This window comes from Lagopus muta, chromosome 1 (genome assembly GCF_023343835.1).
Source record: "Lagopus muta isolate bLagMut1 chromosome 1, bLagMut1 primary, whole genome shotgun sequence".
Taxonomy (NCBI): Eukaryota; Metazoa; Chordata; class Aves; order Galliformes; family Phasianidae; genus Lagopus; species Lagopus muta.
In genome coordinates this window covers 137,745,394-137,764,843 of record NC_064433.1, presented here as the reverse complement: position 1 = coordinate 137,764,843, position 19,450 = coordinate 137,745,394, and the positions used below count along the sequence as shown (strand labels likewise).

The 19,450-nt window shown below is 39.5% G+C and overlaps 1 protein-coding gene across 2 annotated transcripts in view; it reads left to right on the top strand.

Moving 5' to 3' along the window:
* Nucleotides 1-19,450, top strand: part of COL4A1 (collagen type IV alpha 1 chain) — a 109,589-nt gene that overhangs the window by 77,089 nt on the left and 13,050 nt on the right. Inside the window, exons 23-43 of one of the 2 annotated variants that reach the window (XM_048933910.1) lie at nucleotides 10-93; nucleotides 1,202-1,272; nucleotides 3,272-3,463; nucleotides 4,289-4,457; nucleotides 4,823-4,915; nucleotides 5,014-5,118; nucleotides 7,000-7,097; nucleotides 7,412-7,562; nucleotides 7,896-8,009; nucleotides 8,428-8,595; nucleotides 9,155-9,244; nucleotides 10,530-10,682; nucleotides 12,314-12,412; nucleotides 12,511-12,600; nucleotides 13,508-13,647; nucleotides 14,567-14,693; nucleotides 14,793-14,873; nucleotides 15,586-15,684; nucleotides 16,206-16,256; nucleotides 18,132-18,317; nucleotides 18,980-19,113. In XM_048933910.1, coding sequence (XP_048789867.1) covers nucleotides 10-93; nucleotides 1,202-1,272; nucleotides 3,272-3,463; nucleotides 4,289-4,457; nucleotides 4,823-4,915; nucleotides 5,014-5,118; nucleotides 7,000-7,097; nucleotides 7,412-7,562; nucleotides 7,896-8,009; nucleotides 8,428-8,595; nucleotides 9,155-9,244; nucleotides 10,530-10,682; nucleotides 12,314-12,412; nucleotides 12,511-12,600; nucleotides 13,508-13,647; nucleotides 14,567-14,693; nucleotides 14,793-14,873; nucleotides 15,586-15,684; nucleotides 16,206-16,256; nucleotides 18,132-18,317; nucleotides 18,980-19,113 — 2,495 coding nt within the window. Of the gene's footprint in view, nucleotides 1-9; nucleotides 94-1,201; nucleotides 1,273-3,271; nucleotides 3,464-4,288; nucleotides 4,458-4,822; nucleotides 4,916-5,013; nucleotides 5,119-6,999; nucleotides 7,098-7,411; nucleotides 7,563-7,895; nucleotides 8,010-8,427; nucleotides 8,596-9,154; nucleotides 9,245-10,529; nucleotides 10,683-12,313; nucleotides 12,413-12,510; nucleotides 12,601-13,507; nucleotides 13,648-14,566; nucleotides 14,698-14,792; nucleotides 14,874-15,585; nucleotides 15,685-16,205; nucleotides 16,257-18,131; nucleotides 18,318-18,979; nucleotides 19,114-19,450 lie in introns of both variants that reach the window. The other variant, XM_048933907.1, reaches the window with a different exon arrangement.

Here is a 19,450-nt window from a genome sequence, read left to right as displayed (position 1 = left end):
TTTTTTCAGGTGAAAAAGGTGAAACCTGTGCCTTGTGTGATAAAGTAGGACCTCCTGGACTTCCAGGACCACAAGGACTACCAGGTCCAGCAGGTAAAAAAACATTGACTACCTGAAAATTAACTGCCAAGACTAAAATCTGAAAGCGTAGTGTATATTATGATTGATTATTTTTTCTCCTGTTAATCAAACTGCTTGTGAAACTAATGGGAAAACAACAACAACAACAAAAAAGGAATATTCTTATTTTTGGCCTGATTCTTAACTCCCACTGAAATTGACAAGAGCTACTGAGGAAGCAGAAGCTGCCCACAGTGGAGCATCTTTGCAAACTGTGATCCAAATTGTGAAAGTGAAAAATATGGGAAACACTTGCTCTATATACTCAGGCATGGCAGTAGCTCACACATAAAGTTCCCAATTCTAGCATCAAATAGTGTAGCCAAAAAGATATGAATTATCAGCTACCATATCAGAGAAATGCCACGTATTGAAGATATGGAGATATTGAAGAGGACAGGCTCCAGCACTGACCCCTGGAGAACACCACTCATGACCAGTCGCCAGCTGGATTGAACTCCATTCACCACCACTCTCTGGGCCCGGCTCTCCAGTCAATTCCTTATCCAGCCAAGAGTGTACCTGTCCAAGCCATGGGCTGCCAGCTTCTGCAGAATACTGTGGAAGACAGTGTCAAAGGCTTTGCTGAAGTCTAAGTAGACTACATCAACAGCCTTTCCCTCATCCGCCATACTGGTCACTAGATCATAGAAGGAGATCAGGTTGGTCAAGCAGGACCTGCCCTTCGTGAACCCATGCTGGCTAGGTCTGATCTCCCGGTTGTCCTGCACATGCCATGTGATATCCTTCAAGACAATCTGCTCCATAACCTTCCGTGGCACCGAGGTCAGGCTAACAGGCCTGTAGATCCCCGGGTCCTCCTTACAACCCTTCTTGTAGATGGGAGTCGCGCTGGCAAGCCTCCAGTCTGAAGTTTGCCCGGTAGGTCAGATGACCCATCAACTTCTGAGCGTGTGAATGAAGACACATGGAACATATTAGCACATGAACATGGACAACTTCACTGACTTTAGCAGAGTTCCATTTGTTAATTAGACACTTTGTAAGAGTCAGAAAGGTTTCACATTCAACAAGTAAAAGAATGTCATAAATGGAATTCTATTTTTCTGTCTTTGATAAGGTTTTCCGGGGCAGTCAGGTTTCAAGGGAGACAGAGGCTTACCTGGACTTGATGGCCTTCCAGGCGTGCCTGTAAGTAACACCTTAGCAAATGCTATTTCTGTATTTTCTATTGTACGATCAAGAATATTCAGTATTTGTGTAATAGTTCTGTTTAAAAATAGACCAGGACAGTGATATAATAAAATGAAGGAACTGGATATACCTAGCAAAATAAACTAAGAAGCAGTGCTGTCTAGCTGTGAGAAGAAAAAACAGCTATCAGAAATGGGTTAAATTTCTGTGCTTACCCATCAGATAATCTCTGCAGTGTAGCTGGGTAAAAAGTAGGATTTCATATGAACTAGCTGCATGTCTTCACAGACCTTCCCTTGTAGCAGTGTATCTATCCAGTAACTCTTTGCTATTGTGTGCATAATATATTGAGGGAGTGCCATCTAGTGTAGTATAAGCAGTTAGTCAATGTTAGCATGCAGTATACTTCAATAGTTTGTGTGTTCTATGTGCCATGTATTCTATGAAACCTAGTTAATGAGACTACAATTTTGTTGATGCAGCCTAACAAAGCTCTCTGTGGATTAGGCTGGATATCAGAATCAGAACAGTTCATAGCACATGCCTAAAAAAGCAGCACTCTTAGATGAACAGTGTACTAGCAAATAATATTTGATCTTGTCAGAGTTCATTTGAGATTCCCTGCATACACTGTGATATGCTGTGAAGACCAACTTAAGCGTACATGCTCCACTAGCATAAGTTAGATTTTGACACCATTCCTAATGTAAGTAGACTGAGTTTTCCAGAGTCTTTGAAGATTTATTTTTTTTCCCCCAAAAGCTGTTTTCTTGTTCCATTTTGGCAACATATGAGTAGCTTCTCAGTGACTTTCACATGCACTAACTTTAACGCACACTGGAATTAACCAAGCTTCCTCTCTGTCACTAGTGGGGAGAGATATGTACCTTAATAAAGATAAATCAAACCTCATGTACAAATTCCTTGCTCAGGGAATCTGTTTCTTGCTCTTAAGTATGAATAAATGCTAGATACCTGTATTTAGATAGCAGCAGTTAACTGGATGGATTCTGTTCTCTGTTTCCATCATGATAAACGGGATGGAAGTACTCAGAGACTGAATTTACTATAATGTAAATAGGCCCATGAAAGAAAGAGGTGAGAAAAATAAAAGAAGCAAAATATGCAAGAGACAAACAATAAAAGGTACCTTAGTATATTTAAACTTCTTTTATGTCTTGCATTTGTTCTCAGCACATATTTACCATATCTTTACATATTCCTTTTCTTGCCTCTGAAGTTCTGTGAATGTCTTTCATCAGAAATGGACTGGTTATATTTCTGAATGCCTTTAAGCTTGTTTTGGTCTGCAAAATTCAGTCAGATGGTGATCCAGTGTACAGTTTGTCTGAGAAAAACTATTACACAGAGACCAGCATTGCTAGCTCACATTGTTCAAATCCATGGCAGAGCATCAGTGTCTGATTCTGGAACCACTGAACCTAATGGAAAGATTATCTTTGACTTTATTCTAGTTCAGGCTTAAGTGGAAGGTACACATAAGACATAAAGTCTGGGTTTAACACTTGTTCTGTTTCACTTAGAAACAGAATGTTCCAGTGAAAAAAGTGCATACAAGTCCTAGACTATATGTAGTGAAAGACTGAAATTCTGGAAATCATATATGTGTATTTCTGTATAGATAATTTTTTTCCCTGGAGTGCTTGCAAAACTTCTTCTGAACATGTGCATAGTATTCTAAACCCCAGCAAACATGGATGTCAATTGTACACAATAAATGAATGCTGGTAATCATGTGAAATGTGTATTTTCATCAGTTAAGTGTCATAAAGGGCTTTCAGTCTTGTTAGTCTTAGCTCTTCTGCAAATAGCACTTGAATTTTATACAGATATTCTCATTTGACCTCTTTGGTTGAGAACCAAATTGTTTTTTTTTTATTTGTATCTACTCTTTAATTTCTGAAGGTCTGTTTTCTTTTTTATCACTTGAAGAGTTGATAGGCAACTGATGACGTTTGAATTTACGAAATTTCAGGGGCCTCCAGGCGCTCCAGGACTCATAGGTCGCCCTGGCGCCAAAGGAGAACCAGGAGATTTTACATACGATTCCATCCTGAAAGGTGAGAAGGGAGATCCTGGTTTTCCAGGACAACCAGGTATACCTGGAAGAGAAGGAACACCAGGAAAAGACGGATTGCCAGGTCCTCAAGGTCCAAAAGGCGCATCGGTATGTGTGTTTTTCTATGCTTACACATCCTTACACGTGTCCTGCTGCATGATTCTTTATTTTTGCATCCTGTCCTATATATGTTTTATGTTTGTTGGCCTTATGCTTTGTTCCATGTCTTGTCTTTCACTCGAGTATTTCATTCCTCCTTGAAAGATTCTGTTCTCCCTAGAGCTGGCAAAGAATAGGGCCCTTCAACAACAGAGTATTTTAGAGTTTGATTTTGACCTCTCTCTGAATATGTCATACAAGTATGTAATCCAGCTCAGACATACCCAAATTATTTGACTTCCTGTTTTCTGGACTAAGAGCAGGGTTAATTCCCTCACAAAGTTGTGGGTGTAAGCAGTACTTTTGTCCCTTTCCCTCTTTGTCATAGCTTTATGAGAAGTAGTTGGAATGATTTAACTCATATCTGGACAATATTGAAGGAATGCACTTGTCCAAGTAGTGATCATTAATACAAGATTCAGCTCTGTTGCAGCATACTTATCTTTTGTAGAAACTAATATTTTTAAGTCTTTCCGTGCTAGAGAGCTGGCATGGATGTGGATCTGCAGCTCAGATTTGTTCCAAGATCCACAATTAAGAAAGCAGCCTAAATGGTCCATTTATCTGCACTGCACACTAGGGGTGATTTCCATGTGCTGGTAACATGAACCCAGTTATTTTCCATGGTGTTCAGTGATAAAGAATTGACCTTCTTTGGTGTTACAGATAAGGATGCTGTGCTAAAGCCAAGTTAAAAAATATTAACACAGATAGAAGAATGTATTCTACCTTGCCAGTTAGGCAAAACCTTCATTTATACTTTCCAAAAATTAGGGTACAGCTGGCTTGAAAGGAGAACGTGGTCCCCCTGGCCAACCTGGATTCCCTGGAGTACGTGGCGAAAGAGGTTTACCTGGCCCTCCTGGGATAGGCACTGCAGGGCTACCTGGTGACAAAGGAGACAGAGGTTTTGCTGGAACCCCAGGTTTACCTGGTCTTCCAGGTAATGCTATAGTATATTCTTTTAAAACAATTAATAATGTAAAAAAATGTCCTTTAAGTGAGCATTAATGAAATTTAAGATGGAAAACAAGCCTAATTTAGACCAATGGAACAGCATTTTATTTCAGCAGCTCACTTGTACATTTTTGAGTTCAGTTTTCTTTTTTTTTCAGCTAGGCCAAACAGGATGGTGTAAGCTCATCTTAAACCTAATTCATTGTAGTTTTCTATGAACTTCCTGTAATAAACTTGATAAAATGTTGTTTGTAATGGCATAGAGAGACTAACACTGCTAGCTAGATGGATTGAACTTCTCTATTTAGTTTAATCTCTTCCCATATTTAATATATGTCTTTACATTTACAGGAGCAAAGGGTGAAGCAGGACGAACTGTACCACTCCCTGGACCTCCTGGGGCAGATGGCCTTCCTGGACCACCTGGTTTCCCTGGACCCCAAGGTACAGCATCCTTTTAATCTTTGTCTGATTATTATAATGGTTTTGTTTTCGAGAAACTAACATTTGTATTAACATTTTTCTTGTTTACACTTCTGAAGGTGACAAAGGGAATCCTGGGCTTCCAGGGAGACCTGGCCTGCCAGGAGAAAAAGGTGCTGTTGGGCAGCCAGGTATAGGGTTTCCTGGACCTCCAGGACCCAAAGGTAAGACAAAGTTATCTATCTGTGATCTATCAGAGCTGGTGTAACTGCAGTGTGGACAGAGGACTGCAGTCATCCAGTCATGGCTACACAGAGGGATTTGGGAGGTGTAGCAGAAGAACTTCCCTTATGAAACTCCAGAATAACCACAATAAGGATATTTCAAGGCACACCTGCTTTGTGCAGTGATGTAGTGCACATACAAGCAGTGTCAACACTACTGCCAGAACAGAAAGCAATACAGTGCATGTTACAATGCAACACCTGAGGTTTCTGAGAGATGAGATGGCCTTTTTGAAAAAATGAGGCTCAGCTTAGTTTGGTAAAAAAGAAAACAAAACCAAACATGTTGACATAATAATGACTTTTTTGGAATCAGCACTAGCACCTCTGTCGCATCCCAGATGGATGTGAGTGACTTGGTCAAAATACAGGCATATCTAGATAAAATTAGGCTTCCTTGAATGGCCATTGTCAGGGTATGTGCATAGAATAGAGTCTAAATGTTTGTATTCTCATTTAGGATTTTCAGGAAATATATTTTATAATGCTGCAGCTCCTCATTCTGCTCTAGATGACTGATCTTTCAACAGACACCTCAACTCCTAGACCCTTTTGTCTTCATTATTATTCCATTTACTGAGATTCCCCACACAACAAACTCGGAGGGTCAGAAAGACTTTTAGAAAAGAAAAGGCAGATCTACCTGTGAAGACCTCTAGTTCATCCAAAACTGCCATGACATTGAACAGAAGAGTTTCATAGCATCCAGAAAAGAATTACTGCATGCTCTTCGATGCCAATGAGAATGAAATGATATGTAAAACACTCTTCTTTCAAATACTCTTCCTTCAATATTCTTCCTTCAATGCAACTCTGCCCCATGACTTTCCCTGGGGCTTGGCTTAAAGGTGGAATTTTGTATTCCCTCAGATCTTTAGGTAGGAAAGGAGCTTCAGTTCAATTTACTGAATGTGTGGTGGTATTGAGCAAGGATTACCTTTAAGTGATCTGCAGAATAGTGTCTGTATTCTTTCTGGCATTCAGAAGGCACAGCCCAGGAGCCAGCTGTGGCATAGAAACATGTATGACCCACAAAGATATGTGTAGGACATGTTAGGCTACATATACTGATCAGAAGGTGCTGACTCCAAGATGGCTTCTGGTGTGTATCCTTCAGTCTTAAATCTCACATATTGAGTCATTGTTCTGCTTACAGAGTAGCAAAATTGCTTCTGACAGGTTCTTGATGATACCAGACTAAGTATTCACAGGTAGGCCAATAGTTGTATTAAGAAAAAAGAATGGAACTCGTCCAGCTGGTGAAGGGGCTCTCTGGCTGTGCAGCACTTCTTTTAGGAAAGCAGCCTAGGTCCAAGAGATGCTCTCCCTTCAGTGGCTGGCCCTTATACAAGTCCAGGATGGCTCCACCCTGGGTCTTGTCATGCAGGGATTGCAGGTGCAAATAATATGCCTGTGTGGGCCAGCCACACTCCTTCACCAAGTGCTCAATCAACAGTTCAAGCTCTGACCGAACAGTTCCCCTACAGTTGCCCTCTCTGAGGAAGGCTTTTGGAATACGGCTTTTCAGATAGGATGTTTCTCAATAATGCTAACCCACAAGGGTTTAAGAGCACTTAGAATTTATTTCTTTGTGGCATGAAGCTCAGTGTTTAAATCTATGTTCACAGAATCACAGAGTGCCCTCTGTTGAGAACACTGATGTTTGGATGCTGGCATCCCTAGAAATTTGATATATAAGAGACTACACAGACCTCTTAAGCATGACCCTCCGAGGGCACGAGTAGTTCAGTTAGAGGTGTGAAGAAACAATAGGGAATGCTTACAGGGACAGGTAGTAATAATATGAGCTTTCTTTTGTAGGTTTTCCAGGTCAGCCTGGCTCACCTGGTCTGCCAGGAACTCCTGGAACCCCTGGCCTGGATGGTTTTCCAGGCACACCAGGTTTACAAGGACAAAAAGTAAGTGTCTGCTGCTGATGCTGTTTTCTGTGACTGTTCATATGAACAGGACTCTGAGCAAATATCCTGCTTTTTATTGAAAAAAAAAAAAAAAAAAAAAGTGTTGGCCAAACTGTCCTTTATCTTGTGTTTCTTCTCACTGTACAGGCAAAAGAGGAAAGTAGATAAATTCTTGATGTTAACTCAGAATGGCTTGTGTTTATCCCCTGAAGTCATGTGTAGTGTTATTTTTCTGAATAGTTTAAATGCATTCATTGAATCAGTTCTTGGTTTTTTATGTACTGATTCCTAATCTGTCGTGTTTTTATGGCTAGGGTGAACCTGGAGTGGGTCTCCCTGGTCCTAAAGGATTACCAGGCATCCCAGGCCCAGCTGGCATCCCTGGAGAAAAAGGAAATCCAGGGCTGCCTGGCTTACGAGGTGAACAAGGATTCCCGGGTGTACCTGGACAACAAGGATTCAGAGGTAATATTGTCAGAAAAATAAAATACAGTTCTGTCTTTCTTTTTCTTTTTTATAGTTACTCCTCTGTAGAAGCAGCAAAAAGCCACTTAAATCCTACTGGCTTCCCAAGGTGTTTTCATTTTTAGTTTCTCTCTCCTCCTTTTCACCTACCACAACTACTAGCAAATGGCAAGCACCAAAAAGCAACCCTTTCCCTGAGCCCAGGCAGAAGGTATTAAAGTCTGAAATTTGGCCAAGTTTTCCAATTTGGAAACTTGTTGGCCAAGTCCAGCATTCTGTCCAACATTCTCAGCAAACAAGGTCTCAAGGACTCTGGTCTCTGTCTCCCAACAGGAGATCCAGGCCTCCCTGGATTACAAGGCTTGCCAGGCCCCCAAGGCTCACCAGGAGTGGGCCCACCAGGATTGCCAGGGCCCGCTGGGCAGCCGGGACCCGAAGGACCACCAGGTAAGAGAAAAATGCTCCCATGCTGATGATCGGAAGAGCTTTTGTTTGTTTGTTTGTTTTGCGTAAATCAGTGTTGATATTTGACACTGCTTTGCAATGAACTGCTTTGCAATATAAGATCTGTGATGGGGCCACGAAGAGCATGGCAGAAGACCTCATCCATCTGCTCTATAAAGCAGAGCAAAGTCTGAAAAAATGCCTGTCATTTTGTTCAGTCTCCTCAAGTTGCTGTGGCTAATACATACAGGATTGAGGCTGCAGGCAGGAAACGAGCAGTATTTCTGTTCTTTTGATGTAAATAGAGAAACTGACTTCAACTCTTCATTCAGAAATTTCTGAGAACATTCTTGGGTATGCTTGTCAACTATGTTCCCTGTTTTCTTCTAAAGACTAATCCCATGTCATTTGTTTTTCATAGGATTTCCTGGAATAAAAGGAGAAAGGGGCTTCCCTGGTATCCCAGGTCTAGATAGACCAGGACCAAAAGGCGATAAAGGTAGCCAGGGCCAGCCTGGAGTACCAGGGTCTGTGGGGTTACCTGGCCTGCCAGGTCCACAAGGATCTGTTGGACTGAAAGGATCAGCAGGTAAACATATTTACTTCTGGGAAGTAATCTACCTTGGAAACTGGTGTCTTCAACAACTGTTTTATTAAGTCCTGTTAGCATGCCCCTTCCCTCAATTAGGAATTGATCCATCAAAGAACCTGAGCTTAGGGAAAACGTATGGGCTGCTATCGACAAAGTTTTTCTGTAGATGTGTAGCTTTAACCTCATATTGAAATCTTTTGGTGGATGAAATACAGCTATCTGCAGGAATGAGGCTTTAATCTGCAGTAATGAAAGATGATTAGTCAGTGATAGAATGTGGTTTTAATAAAGCTTTTGTTGATGACAACACTGTTTTACTATATTCAGAAGTTTTAACAATCTGTCAAGAACCTATTACAAATAGTTTTATTCTGGTTTTTGTAACACTATTTTACTGTTGCTTTCTCTGTCATGCTACTTTAGATTAGATCATCCTTTCTGCAGCATTTTTCCTTGAGTAATCCCTAATATAACTGGGAGTAAATCATTCCACTTCTTGTATTTCTTTACAGTGCTTGCTTTATTTCTGTTATTCACTCTTTCATTTTGATTTCAGGAGCCAAAGGAGAAATGGGAGTAATGGGAACTCCCGGGTTGCCAGGGACTCCTGGACCAATTGGAGATCGAGGGTTGCCTGGTGAAAAAGGTAAGACAGAGATTTTCTCAAAATTTTCTAGAATGTTTTAAAATCAACTTTTTTCTCTGAAGCTGAAGACAAGTCTGAAAATAACCAAATACAGGGGAACCTTGAGAGTTCACTCACGAGATGGCCGCCGCATGGCATGAAATTTTGCAAAGTTGTATGGGAGGGTCATTGGCATGGTGGGACCCTGATCAAGCTCTTGATCAACTCGATGCGAGGCCGGTGCAGCTGCTGTCTTGGGCTGCACCCTTGATGCCAAGCCACGACCTTTGTGGTGGTTGTTTTCAGTGCAATCCACACGGGTCTACACTTCCTGGGTCAAGATCTTAGCGATGTTACTTAGGAAGTCCTGATTGCTATTGTTACGTGCCCTAGGAATTCCACCCCGACTCTTGAAACCCTTCTATGATCAACTGAAGGTCGTGAGTTCGTTCCTCAACATGGGGCACCAATTGTTGTCCCCCATTTTGAAGGTTCAGTCCACCTAGGACTAACAAAAGGGCTATTGCGACACTGACACCAATATGAGGATGCAGCAAATGGCGTTTATTGCAACTACACAGTGGTTTATATGCCCTACCTGCTTCATCTACGCCCCTAAAGCATGTGTCATATATCCATCACAGAGCAGGGGAGGTCCTGATGCTTCACATCCTGATACCCCGTTTATGCCTACTACAGCATATGCTTGGCCTAAGGAATGTTTTATGTCATGTAACATCCCTGTAAGCTAGAAATGGTATAATCTAGAAAGCCATAACCTAGGAACAGTCATGTATTTGGGCACTGAGACAAGATTTCTGGTCTGTTCTTCAACAACATAAGGACTGGCTAGGTAAGAGCATGCTATGGGTATTTCTCCCAGAAAAATGCTGTGTTTTAAGTTATAAATAGCCAGCAGGAGGGACTTAATTCATATCAATTGGTACCCTATTTTTAAATTCTTAGCCATCTCTAGTGTTTGGCAACCCTGCACATAGTAGGGGGGTAAAAATTAGATGATCATTTTGGTCCTTTTCAATCCAGGCCATTCTATGATTCTATGATTCTTAAGCTTCTATTGCCACTGTTTTGAGAGAGTCTAAAACTAATGGCTGTGAAGTAGGAAAAAATACCACTTTTTTTCAGTAGAGATATTGTGTAGTCCTTGCATTAAAAAAATCTGTATCTGAGATAGGTGTTCCAGAGCATGTTAGCCCATGCTCAAGGTCTGAATAAATAGTTGTTCTTGTCTACTAAATACCTCTGCAAAATTTTATACTCCACTATAATGTTCTGTGCTTTACAGGTAGCCAAGGTTTGAAAGGCGTGGTTGGACCACAGGGTGATCCAGGTGTCAAAGGGGATAAAGGTGAAGCTGGTCTTCCGGGAATACCTGGAAGCATGGACACCATGGATATGGTTAGTCTCAAAGGCCAAAAAGGAGATCCTGGAGAAAAAGGTAACTTCTGTCTCTAATTAGGTACAGTTAGAGCAGTGGCACTTTGAGTTTAGTTGTATCTTAGCTTTAGATAACAGGTTTTAAAACAAGGTTTAAGAATTTCACACAGAAAATGCAAATCTTTTTCTAGCATCCTCAACTTCATAGAAATAAAGACTAAACACAGACAGAGTTTTGGTTGGATGGAAGAAACTAGAGCTTGTTTAAAGAGTAAAGCATGTCTTTCATGTAAATAATAGAAACAGCGTTGCTTTAAAGACCATCTGATAGCAACCTGAGAGATGGAAGGGAGCTACAGAGATAATGTAATCTTCCATTAAATCTTTAAAATTTCATCTTTTTTTTCTGAAGTAATTACAATTCTTACCCCTTCTGAATTCTTCCCAACTTCCAAGTTGCAGTGCACTGTGCTGAAACAACTGAAGTAATTCAACTCAGGTCCTGTTGGAAGGAAATTTACCTTATTTGATGCTTATTTGATTTAGTTGCTGACTTGGTTTGTGATTAGCTATAATCCTTAATCATTTTCTCCTTGACTACTACTTACCTTTTTGGAACACTCCTTGCAAAAAATGTAGTGTATTGCACTTTTTAAATTTCATGATGATTATTTCCTATCTGTTCTCCAACTCTTCAAAACCTTTTCACAGCTAATCCTCTCTTCTTTTCATGCCTATCCAGTGTGGTGAAATATACAGACTACCCTAATAAATTCTCTGTTGGGCTCAGGACAGAGCCCTTGAGACTCCTTTCCAGTTTCACAGTGAATAACTATACTTTGCTATATTTAAACTGTGAGTACGGGAGAGTTTCCCAGTCTAGCTATCTGTTCTCTCCATGTCTGTCTACTCATCAAAGTGAGACCTGGGCTCTTGTGTCCTGTCTGAGATTCAAAGAAACATAGGATGTGAACAGACAGCTTGAACAGCCTAGTGTCAGAAACTGCGAGGAAGGGCAGGGGCAAGTGTGGAGTGCATCTGCTTCTACACTGAGATGCAGCTTCTCACAGCATTTTTGTATTTGGTGAGGCTCTTAGCCTGTAACAGTTTCACTTGGGTATCTTTCTCTCATTTGCTCCTGATCTTGGTACAGTTGTTGGTTGTGAAAAACTAATTTTAAACGAATCTACATAGGTTGTTTTTTCATTACTTTCTTTTCTGCTGTAGGTCTGTAGGTTGATTGGTTGATAGTTTTATTTCCTTTCCAGAAATCAATATCAGACACAGTGGTTACATGTGTATAAAGAAGTTTATAACGTTAAAGGTGTTTTACCATTAGGCAGAACTAAGGAAACAGGACTTTTCTGCCTGTGAACTGGTTGCTCACAAATACCTGCTTAGACAGCAGAACAGCCAAATCAAGTAATTTTTGTTAATACCTTTTATTGTCTGGCACATAAAAAATAACTCATTAATTCTCTCAACAGTTTGCAGTCTTCTCTCAACACTGGTTTGACTGGAGAGTTGTGTTTTAATCAGGTGTGACTCTATTGTAGAATGTACATGATGCTTGAATACGTCCATTCCCTTGATCAGAAGAAAGAAGCAACAGTGACAAAAATTTACTAGAAGGACCATTATATGTCATGACATATTTGCTAAAAATCATCTGTTTGTCTTCTTGGTGTCTAGGGGACCTTGGGCTACCAGGAGAAAAAGGGTTACGTGGGGAATATGGAGAACCAGGAATTCCAGGAAGGGATGGTGAACCTGGTACTCCAGGACAACCAGGTATGGCTGAAGCTAGCAATAGATTGTTAAAGGTTGTTAAATAAAGTACTGTAAATGATGTTCACTAATGGAACTCTTAATTTCTCTGCTCTCCTTAGGACCAAAAGGAGATCAGGGTCCCCCAGGGTACCCAGGAGATCCAGGAATTCCAGGACAAAAAGGATCAGTTGGTGAAATGGGTTTGCCAGGTACTGACTGCTAAGAATTTTTTTTTTTCCTTAAGTTAATCTGGAACTTTATGAGAAGCCTATATAGAGTGTTAGTTGATGTGGATCTACTGAACAGAGAAAGTATTTGCAGTGCCTGAACTGTAGGCGCTGGAGATGTTGCTTTTTCAGTCCTCTTCTTGGCATACAAATAATTCTCATTCAGTAGCTTCTTAAGTTTCTATGTGTAAGTCCTTTAACTGGGTAGTAAGTGGTACTTTGTGCTCTGAAAAGAAAGGGCATATGGAGTATTTATGCTTTTGTTGCAAGTGGGCAGTTTTTCAAGTGGTATCTGTCTGTCTGTCTCTCTGTCTCTGCTAGCATGTGAACTGCTTTAAGCTTCTAGTGTATTTTCCCCCTTCTAAAAAGTTCAGTGAGTTCCAGTGTACTGAACACTATTTACAAACTGCAGTGCTTTGGGGTTGTCGTGGTGGAAAGGATTTGTAAAGAACAGAGTGAAGAATAAACTTGGTCTCAACAAGGAAACTTTATCTCCATTCAGATGGCCTTCTGCCTATCTAGGAAATCAAAGATAGAAAACAGAAATGGTGGAGGGACACAGGAAAATCTGCTACAGCAAAGTCTCTTTGTCACTCTTGTCCTGTTAGATATGAATCAAAGCAACACAAACTTTTTTTCAAATCATATTATTATCAATAGCTCTGTTTTCTACTAACCCAAGATTAGAACTTCTCTTATCAGGAGAGTTTATCTTTCCATAAAAAGTCCCCTTAAGGTGATGGATCTCAGAATTGAACTTACTAGCTACTGTAATTAGATATACTTCTTTTCTAGCTCTAAGTATTTTAGGCATAGCTGAAAAAGCCTTGTCAATACTGCTAAGGTGCCACTAACTCTCATACACGCATTTTTCCTTTTCTCTTGCTAGGAACACCTGGAGAAAAGGGTCTGCCTGGAATACCAGGTTCACCAGGCACACCAGGGTTCCCTGGGCAAAAAGGTGAAAAAGGAGACAAAGGAGCAGCAGGTTTTCCTGGAATTGGCTTTCCAGGATCTCCTGGTGAGAAGGTATTCACTTACACCCCTAAGGCTTCAATTATCTTGTTTCTGCTGACTAACTCATTTTAAAAGATGCCTTTGGCCTTTAAGCTATTTTGTTGTATGTTCTATTATGCTCATTTAAATACCTGATGAAAAACTTGAATATATGCAGATTTAGAGGAATTCTATTTGATGGGACCACTACTTTGAGAGTTTTCATTTATTCTATCTCTCCAGAATAAGCTAAATTTACATTGCTAGAAATGTGGAGGAGGGAAAGAACTTTTAAAAACACTGAGGAAATAAATTTTTAAAAGGCTTCTTACAGACAGATCAAATAGGGATGCTGAAGTATTTTTTCTGTACTTTTACAAAGATATTGGGAAGCTGAAAAAAGCTGTAAAAATGCTCAGATAATACAGAAAACAGCACTGTATTACTATAGTCTGTGAAGTTAATTGCACTTATAACAGTATTCTAATAGGATTCTCATTTGTTTCACCTTGCTTTTTCTAGTTACACAATGACAGTAATCCTGAATTTATAAGTAAAAATTGTAAAAATAAAGCTTACTAATCTGGCAGTAAATTTACTGAAGTCTTAAAAAAGACTTTTTTCTTTCTTTTTTTTTTTTTTTTTTTTAAGATGATTAAGTGTAATCAGCAAGTTATAAGGCTAATTTGGAAAAGCCTTTGTAAAATCCATCACAAAAATGCATGGAAGAGTGCTCGTATTCATGCGCAGCTATTAAGCAATTGCTAAAAAGTCAATGTTTCTGATAGTGGAATTTAATGCTCACTTTAATCTTATATTACTTTGTTTCTGAATGGAAAAAGAGTGAAATTGTTTTTAATCCAGTATCTAAGAGTGAGTGATGTCTACCACTGCGAGCAGAAAATGTTGTTTATGAATTAATGTGCGGTTTTTATAATGTTGCTACTTCTAGGGAGAACCAGGAAGAACAGGTAGTCCAGGCTTATCTGGAGACAAAGGTGAAAAGGGTAATGCAGGAATTCCAGGAATGCCGGGTTCTCCAGGTCCCAAAGGATCCCCTGGCATGGCAGGATTTCCAGGCAAGTTTTGAATGCTTTGATAAAACAGAAATTGCAGTGAAACAAATATTTTCAGTCTTAGTTTCAGCATATGAACCCACGTTTTCTTGCTTTCTTTAGGGAGCCCAGGCCTCCATGGAGCAAAGGGTGAAAAAGGACTTCCTGGCTTAAGTGGCATCCCAGGTTTAAAAGGAGAACCAGGTAGAGGAGAACTATAAAACATAAAATGCTCCTTAAAGTATTATTCACCTCCAAGCAGTAGCTAAACTAAATACTGTGGCCTTCTACGTTCATTCTGGCTCAGATATTTCCTGTTATATTTGTTCATTTCATGGAGGAATACACACGGTGCTATTTCCCAGGTATATGTGAGTCAGTGTAGCACATGGCTGTTAACACTGTTTGTGGAAAGGATTTTACTACCCTCTGCAAGACTAGTTATTGCTATAATCATTAGTTACATTTGTTTTGAGTGTATTTAAAAACAATAAATGGGCCCAAACCTGAATCACCGTGTTGAGCATCATTACAAAGACAAGGAGCATAACTTCATTGTTGTCAGAAGTGTAACAATGTTTTTGAACTTGGCGCCTACTGTTCTTAGTTTGGTGACCATAGGATACACCACCTCATGGAATGTGGGCCATGTGATTCACAAGTCTTTGCAGGACTTCCTACACAAAACTCTCTGGGATTCACTGAAATTATCTATGTGGAACTCAGAGTAGTTGAGCCCTGACTTGTGCTGGCTTAATTCAGAAATAACTTCAGAGAAAAGTTACACTTCAGTCATCATACGTTATCTCTGATCTTTGTGGGAAGAGAAGAATAAGTTAATCTTTCATTTAGAGAGAAAAGTGTGTAAAAACAAGTCTGATTCATAGGTAAAATGAAAATGGCAATGGTTTTTCAGGTGAACCTGGTGTTCCTGGTCCTGCTGGTGCCATTGGTCAGAAGGGTGAACCAGGCTATGATGGGATTCCAGGCACAGCTGGTGCAAAGGGTGAACAAGGTACTGTGATTGTCATGTTATGCTTATGTGTCACAAAAATGCTCAAACTGGCTAAGCAAGAGTAGCTGAGAGAAGAATATGCTGGTTTTGAGATACTTTATCCTTAACCTGGAACCTAGAAAAATGGAATTAGTATGAATTAGTACTGAAAACTACTGACTATCATTCCTCTGTAAAGCTGGTGATACAGATGAGCAACTGTGTTTAATTGGTGTAATTGTGAACGATTCTTTTTCACAAAAGCTAGCATTACTTTAAAAAATTTTTATGTTTTGGAATTAGTTTCCCTTTGCAAGTCAGCTGGGAAATAATGTATTGTCTTCCCTTAGAGTAGAATTTTCAGACAGGATCCATTGTGCTTGATGCACTCCAATCATGCAACAAAGATGGCCTATGCCCTGAAGAACTTTTGTATAAACTGTTTATTTAGATTTAATGTTTGTTGAATAGAGTTTTGTTCATTACAGCTCAAGTGTAATAGCTGTCCTATCTTCTCATCTTCTGCTGCCCCTGTATTCCAGGTGTTCCAGGTAGAGGACTTCCAGGATTTCCAGGTGCAAAGGGAGATAAAGGTAAAACACTTCTTTGAGCAAGTGGCCAACCTCCCTCCCAACTTTCTATAAACATAATTCTGTCATTCAGACATACTTGTTACTTCATTATTTTACATGCTATACCTTTTCAGAGCAGGCAGAAACTCAGAGGCTCAAATACTAATTTCTGTTACAGTGGCAGCATCTTGGACATGAGTTAGATATGCCCTAAAATAGGTAATTACTCATAGTGTGGAATTTACTGCAAGCTGTGCTGTGATGAGGTAATATAAATAACTCCTGTATTTGTGTGCTGTGTTTTTGATTCCAATTATTTCTGTTTTCCTACTAATTTTGTAAGAATTGAGGTCTGGTAAGAACCTTTGCACTAGACAGCTTAAGGTAACAGTTTGTGGTCAAGATACCACGGTCATTTATTTTCTTTGAGTCTGTTGTGCAGCCTTGATACAATCATATTTATTGCTAAAATAGATATTCTCTGTAGCTCAGTAGAGCACGTCTAAACTATGTACAGGAGCATGGTGCAGAGGTGCCAAAAATCAGAGACCAAATGAGGTCTTACTGAAAACTATCATTATCTGAACTCAAAGCTTACTACGTTGAGTATAGGCACGTCGTTACCACAATTTGAAGACCACTTCTGGTTTTCACAACATGTGTCAGTACATTGAGCTGCGAGATTGGCTCGATCAGTTTGAGTCCGTACTTGTTCAAAGTGTCTGTATGCACCATGTTCCACTTATGAAATAAGTACGTCCTAGAAACTAGACTGCAATAGATACAGTACTGAAACTCCATCAGACTGTCACTGATTAAGAAAAAGAGTTGAATACAATTAAAGGATTTTCAATTTTGAAAGTGCAGAAAATAAAAAAGATTCATCTAGTTTCCATCTATAAAATCTGTGTCATGACAGATTCAGGAGAATTCACATCAGCTTGAAACATCACTGTCTTATGTAATTCATCCTGTAAGTACAGGATACTTGTGTAGATAATCAATAGTGATGAACCATCACTTTAGAACATTGTATTTACCATCTTGGAGAATTAACAGTCACTCTGATTGCTCTTGCATTAGAGAATTATTTTAAAAAGCAAATTTTCTAGTCTCAGCTCAGTAAGGCATGTAAGATGCTAGACTATGAAATCACTTTTCCCATCCTGCCCATTTTGGGCATTTTGCCAACACAGGTCATTTAAAAACACCTAGTCTTAGAGTAAGTAGAAATCCAACTGTTATCATTTGTGTTCCAAAAGTATTGTATTTCCAAAAAGCAAGTCTCTCTTCTATTTAGGCAAGGAGCTGGGGAAGTATTCTTTATGCATTTTATTTCTCTTACTATAATGCTTTATACTAGCTATTCTATATCTTTTTCTTAAATTGTAATCTAAAATTCAACTAAATTGCAAATATTCAGTATTTGTACAATCTTGAAAGTAAGTACTAAGTTTTATCTGGGTCATAGTAAGCATACTCCCTTTCTCTCCAATAGCAAGTTCTTTAGTGCTTATTGAAGTAAAGCATTAATTACTTGCATGTGACAATAATAATTGTAATGAAATAAGGATTCAAGGGGTTTTCTTCCTCATGGAAGGGCTGACAGAGATATTAAAGGTTCATCTGTTTTTATAGTGAATGCAAATATCCCAGTGGTCAGTTTAGCTAACAAAAGATATTTTGGTTAACCTACTCTTTTTTCTCATTTCATGTCAATGATATAGAGAATAATACACTTTTCCTGAAGTTATGCATTTTTTATGCGAATATATAAAGGAAAGGTTAATATTTTCTTAAGAAATAAAGCTTATTATAAGAAGATAATAAAGGAGAACATTTCATTGACTGTGATCTTTTCTCTAATCAAATTTTGGGTTTCTATTCAACTTTTAGGTGCGAAAGGAGAAGTGGGTTTCCCAGGATCCCCAGGAATCCCAGGGATTCCAGGCTTAAAAGGAGAACAAGGGTATGCTGGCCCACCAGGCCCTAAAGGCAACCAAGGTCTTCCTGGACTACCAGGAAGTGCAATTGAGGGTCCTAAAGGAGACAGAGGACCCCAAGGCCAACCTGGCCTACCAGGTAATTCTTCGTCTTAATCTATTGCTGTTAATCAATTTTCCCACTAATTAATATTTTTTTTATCCTCTTCTCAGAAACCAAGGAACAGCTATCCTTCGTAAGCAGTTTGGGATTCTGTCATAGGACAGACAGATTTGATATCCTCAGGCTGTTAGCTTTTTCCAGAAATTCTTCTGACATTCAGAAGTTTGCCTCTCATTTCCGTCTGTTTCCCTCTAGGCTTTATTTACTCATTTGGGGCAGCCACAGCTGTATGTTCCTCTGTCCTGGAGTGTTAATCTTTTTAAAAATTGCCTGTGTGGCCTTACCATAACAAACACTCTGTGCTGGAGGTTAAGGAGGAGAGCAGAGTAGAGCTGAAATACATTTCTAGCACATTTATACCTGAGAATCTACAGTATGTTTTTCTGCTCATATAGAACTCTGTACATTATTGTCTATGAATCAGACATAACAGATGATAGGTGCCCAATCAGATGGATAATTGTGCACACCTCTGCAACAGATTCTCCTGCATATTTTCTTGAAATACTGTTGATGATTATTTTAATTCTACCTTTCTGCATTTTGAGCCAGCTCGAACTCCAGAAGGTACTGCCCTGTACTTGCTTGTACGGAGCAAATTTTGCCATTAAATATTTTCCTTTTCCTCTGGTCTGTAGGTTTACCAGGTCCAACAGGGCCACCAGGACCTCCAGGTCTGAAAGGGGCTAAAGGAGAGCAGGGGAGTGATGGCTGGCCTGGAACTCCTGGAGGTCCAGGAGATAAAGGCGATCCAGGTTTCCAGGGACTGCCAGTAAGTAACTTTCAGCACGCTATCCAGACTTGCAGAAACCTGGTTCTTATAATTAATGAGTATATTAATCACAGATGTCTCATGTTCATGATAATGATACTTTACGCTCAAAATGACTTTGGACTTAGTGCTGACAATGTAAAGTCAGTTTCAAAATGTGGGATCTTGGCTATTTGTCTTTGAGAGCATCATTTTATGATATGTGCTCTAAGCATAGTATATATCAAATTAGCATTCCAGTATACTTTTCCTTCAAACTGTTAAATTTGGGAATTCTAAAGTTTTTTGCAGTCTGATAATCCACTTCAAGACTGTTTTTTAAGAATGAGAAATGGCA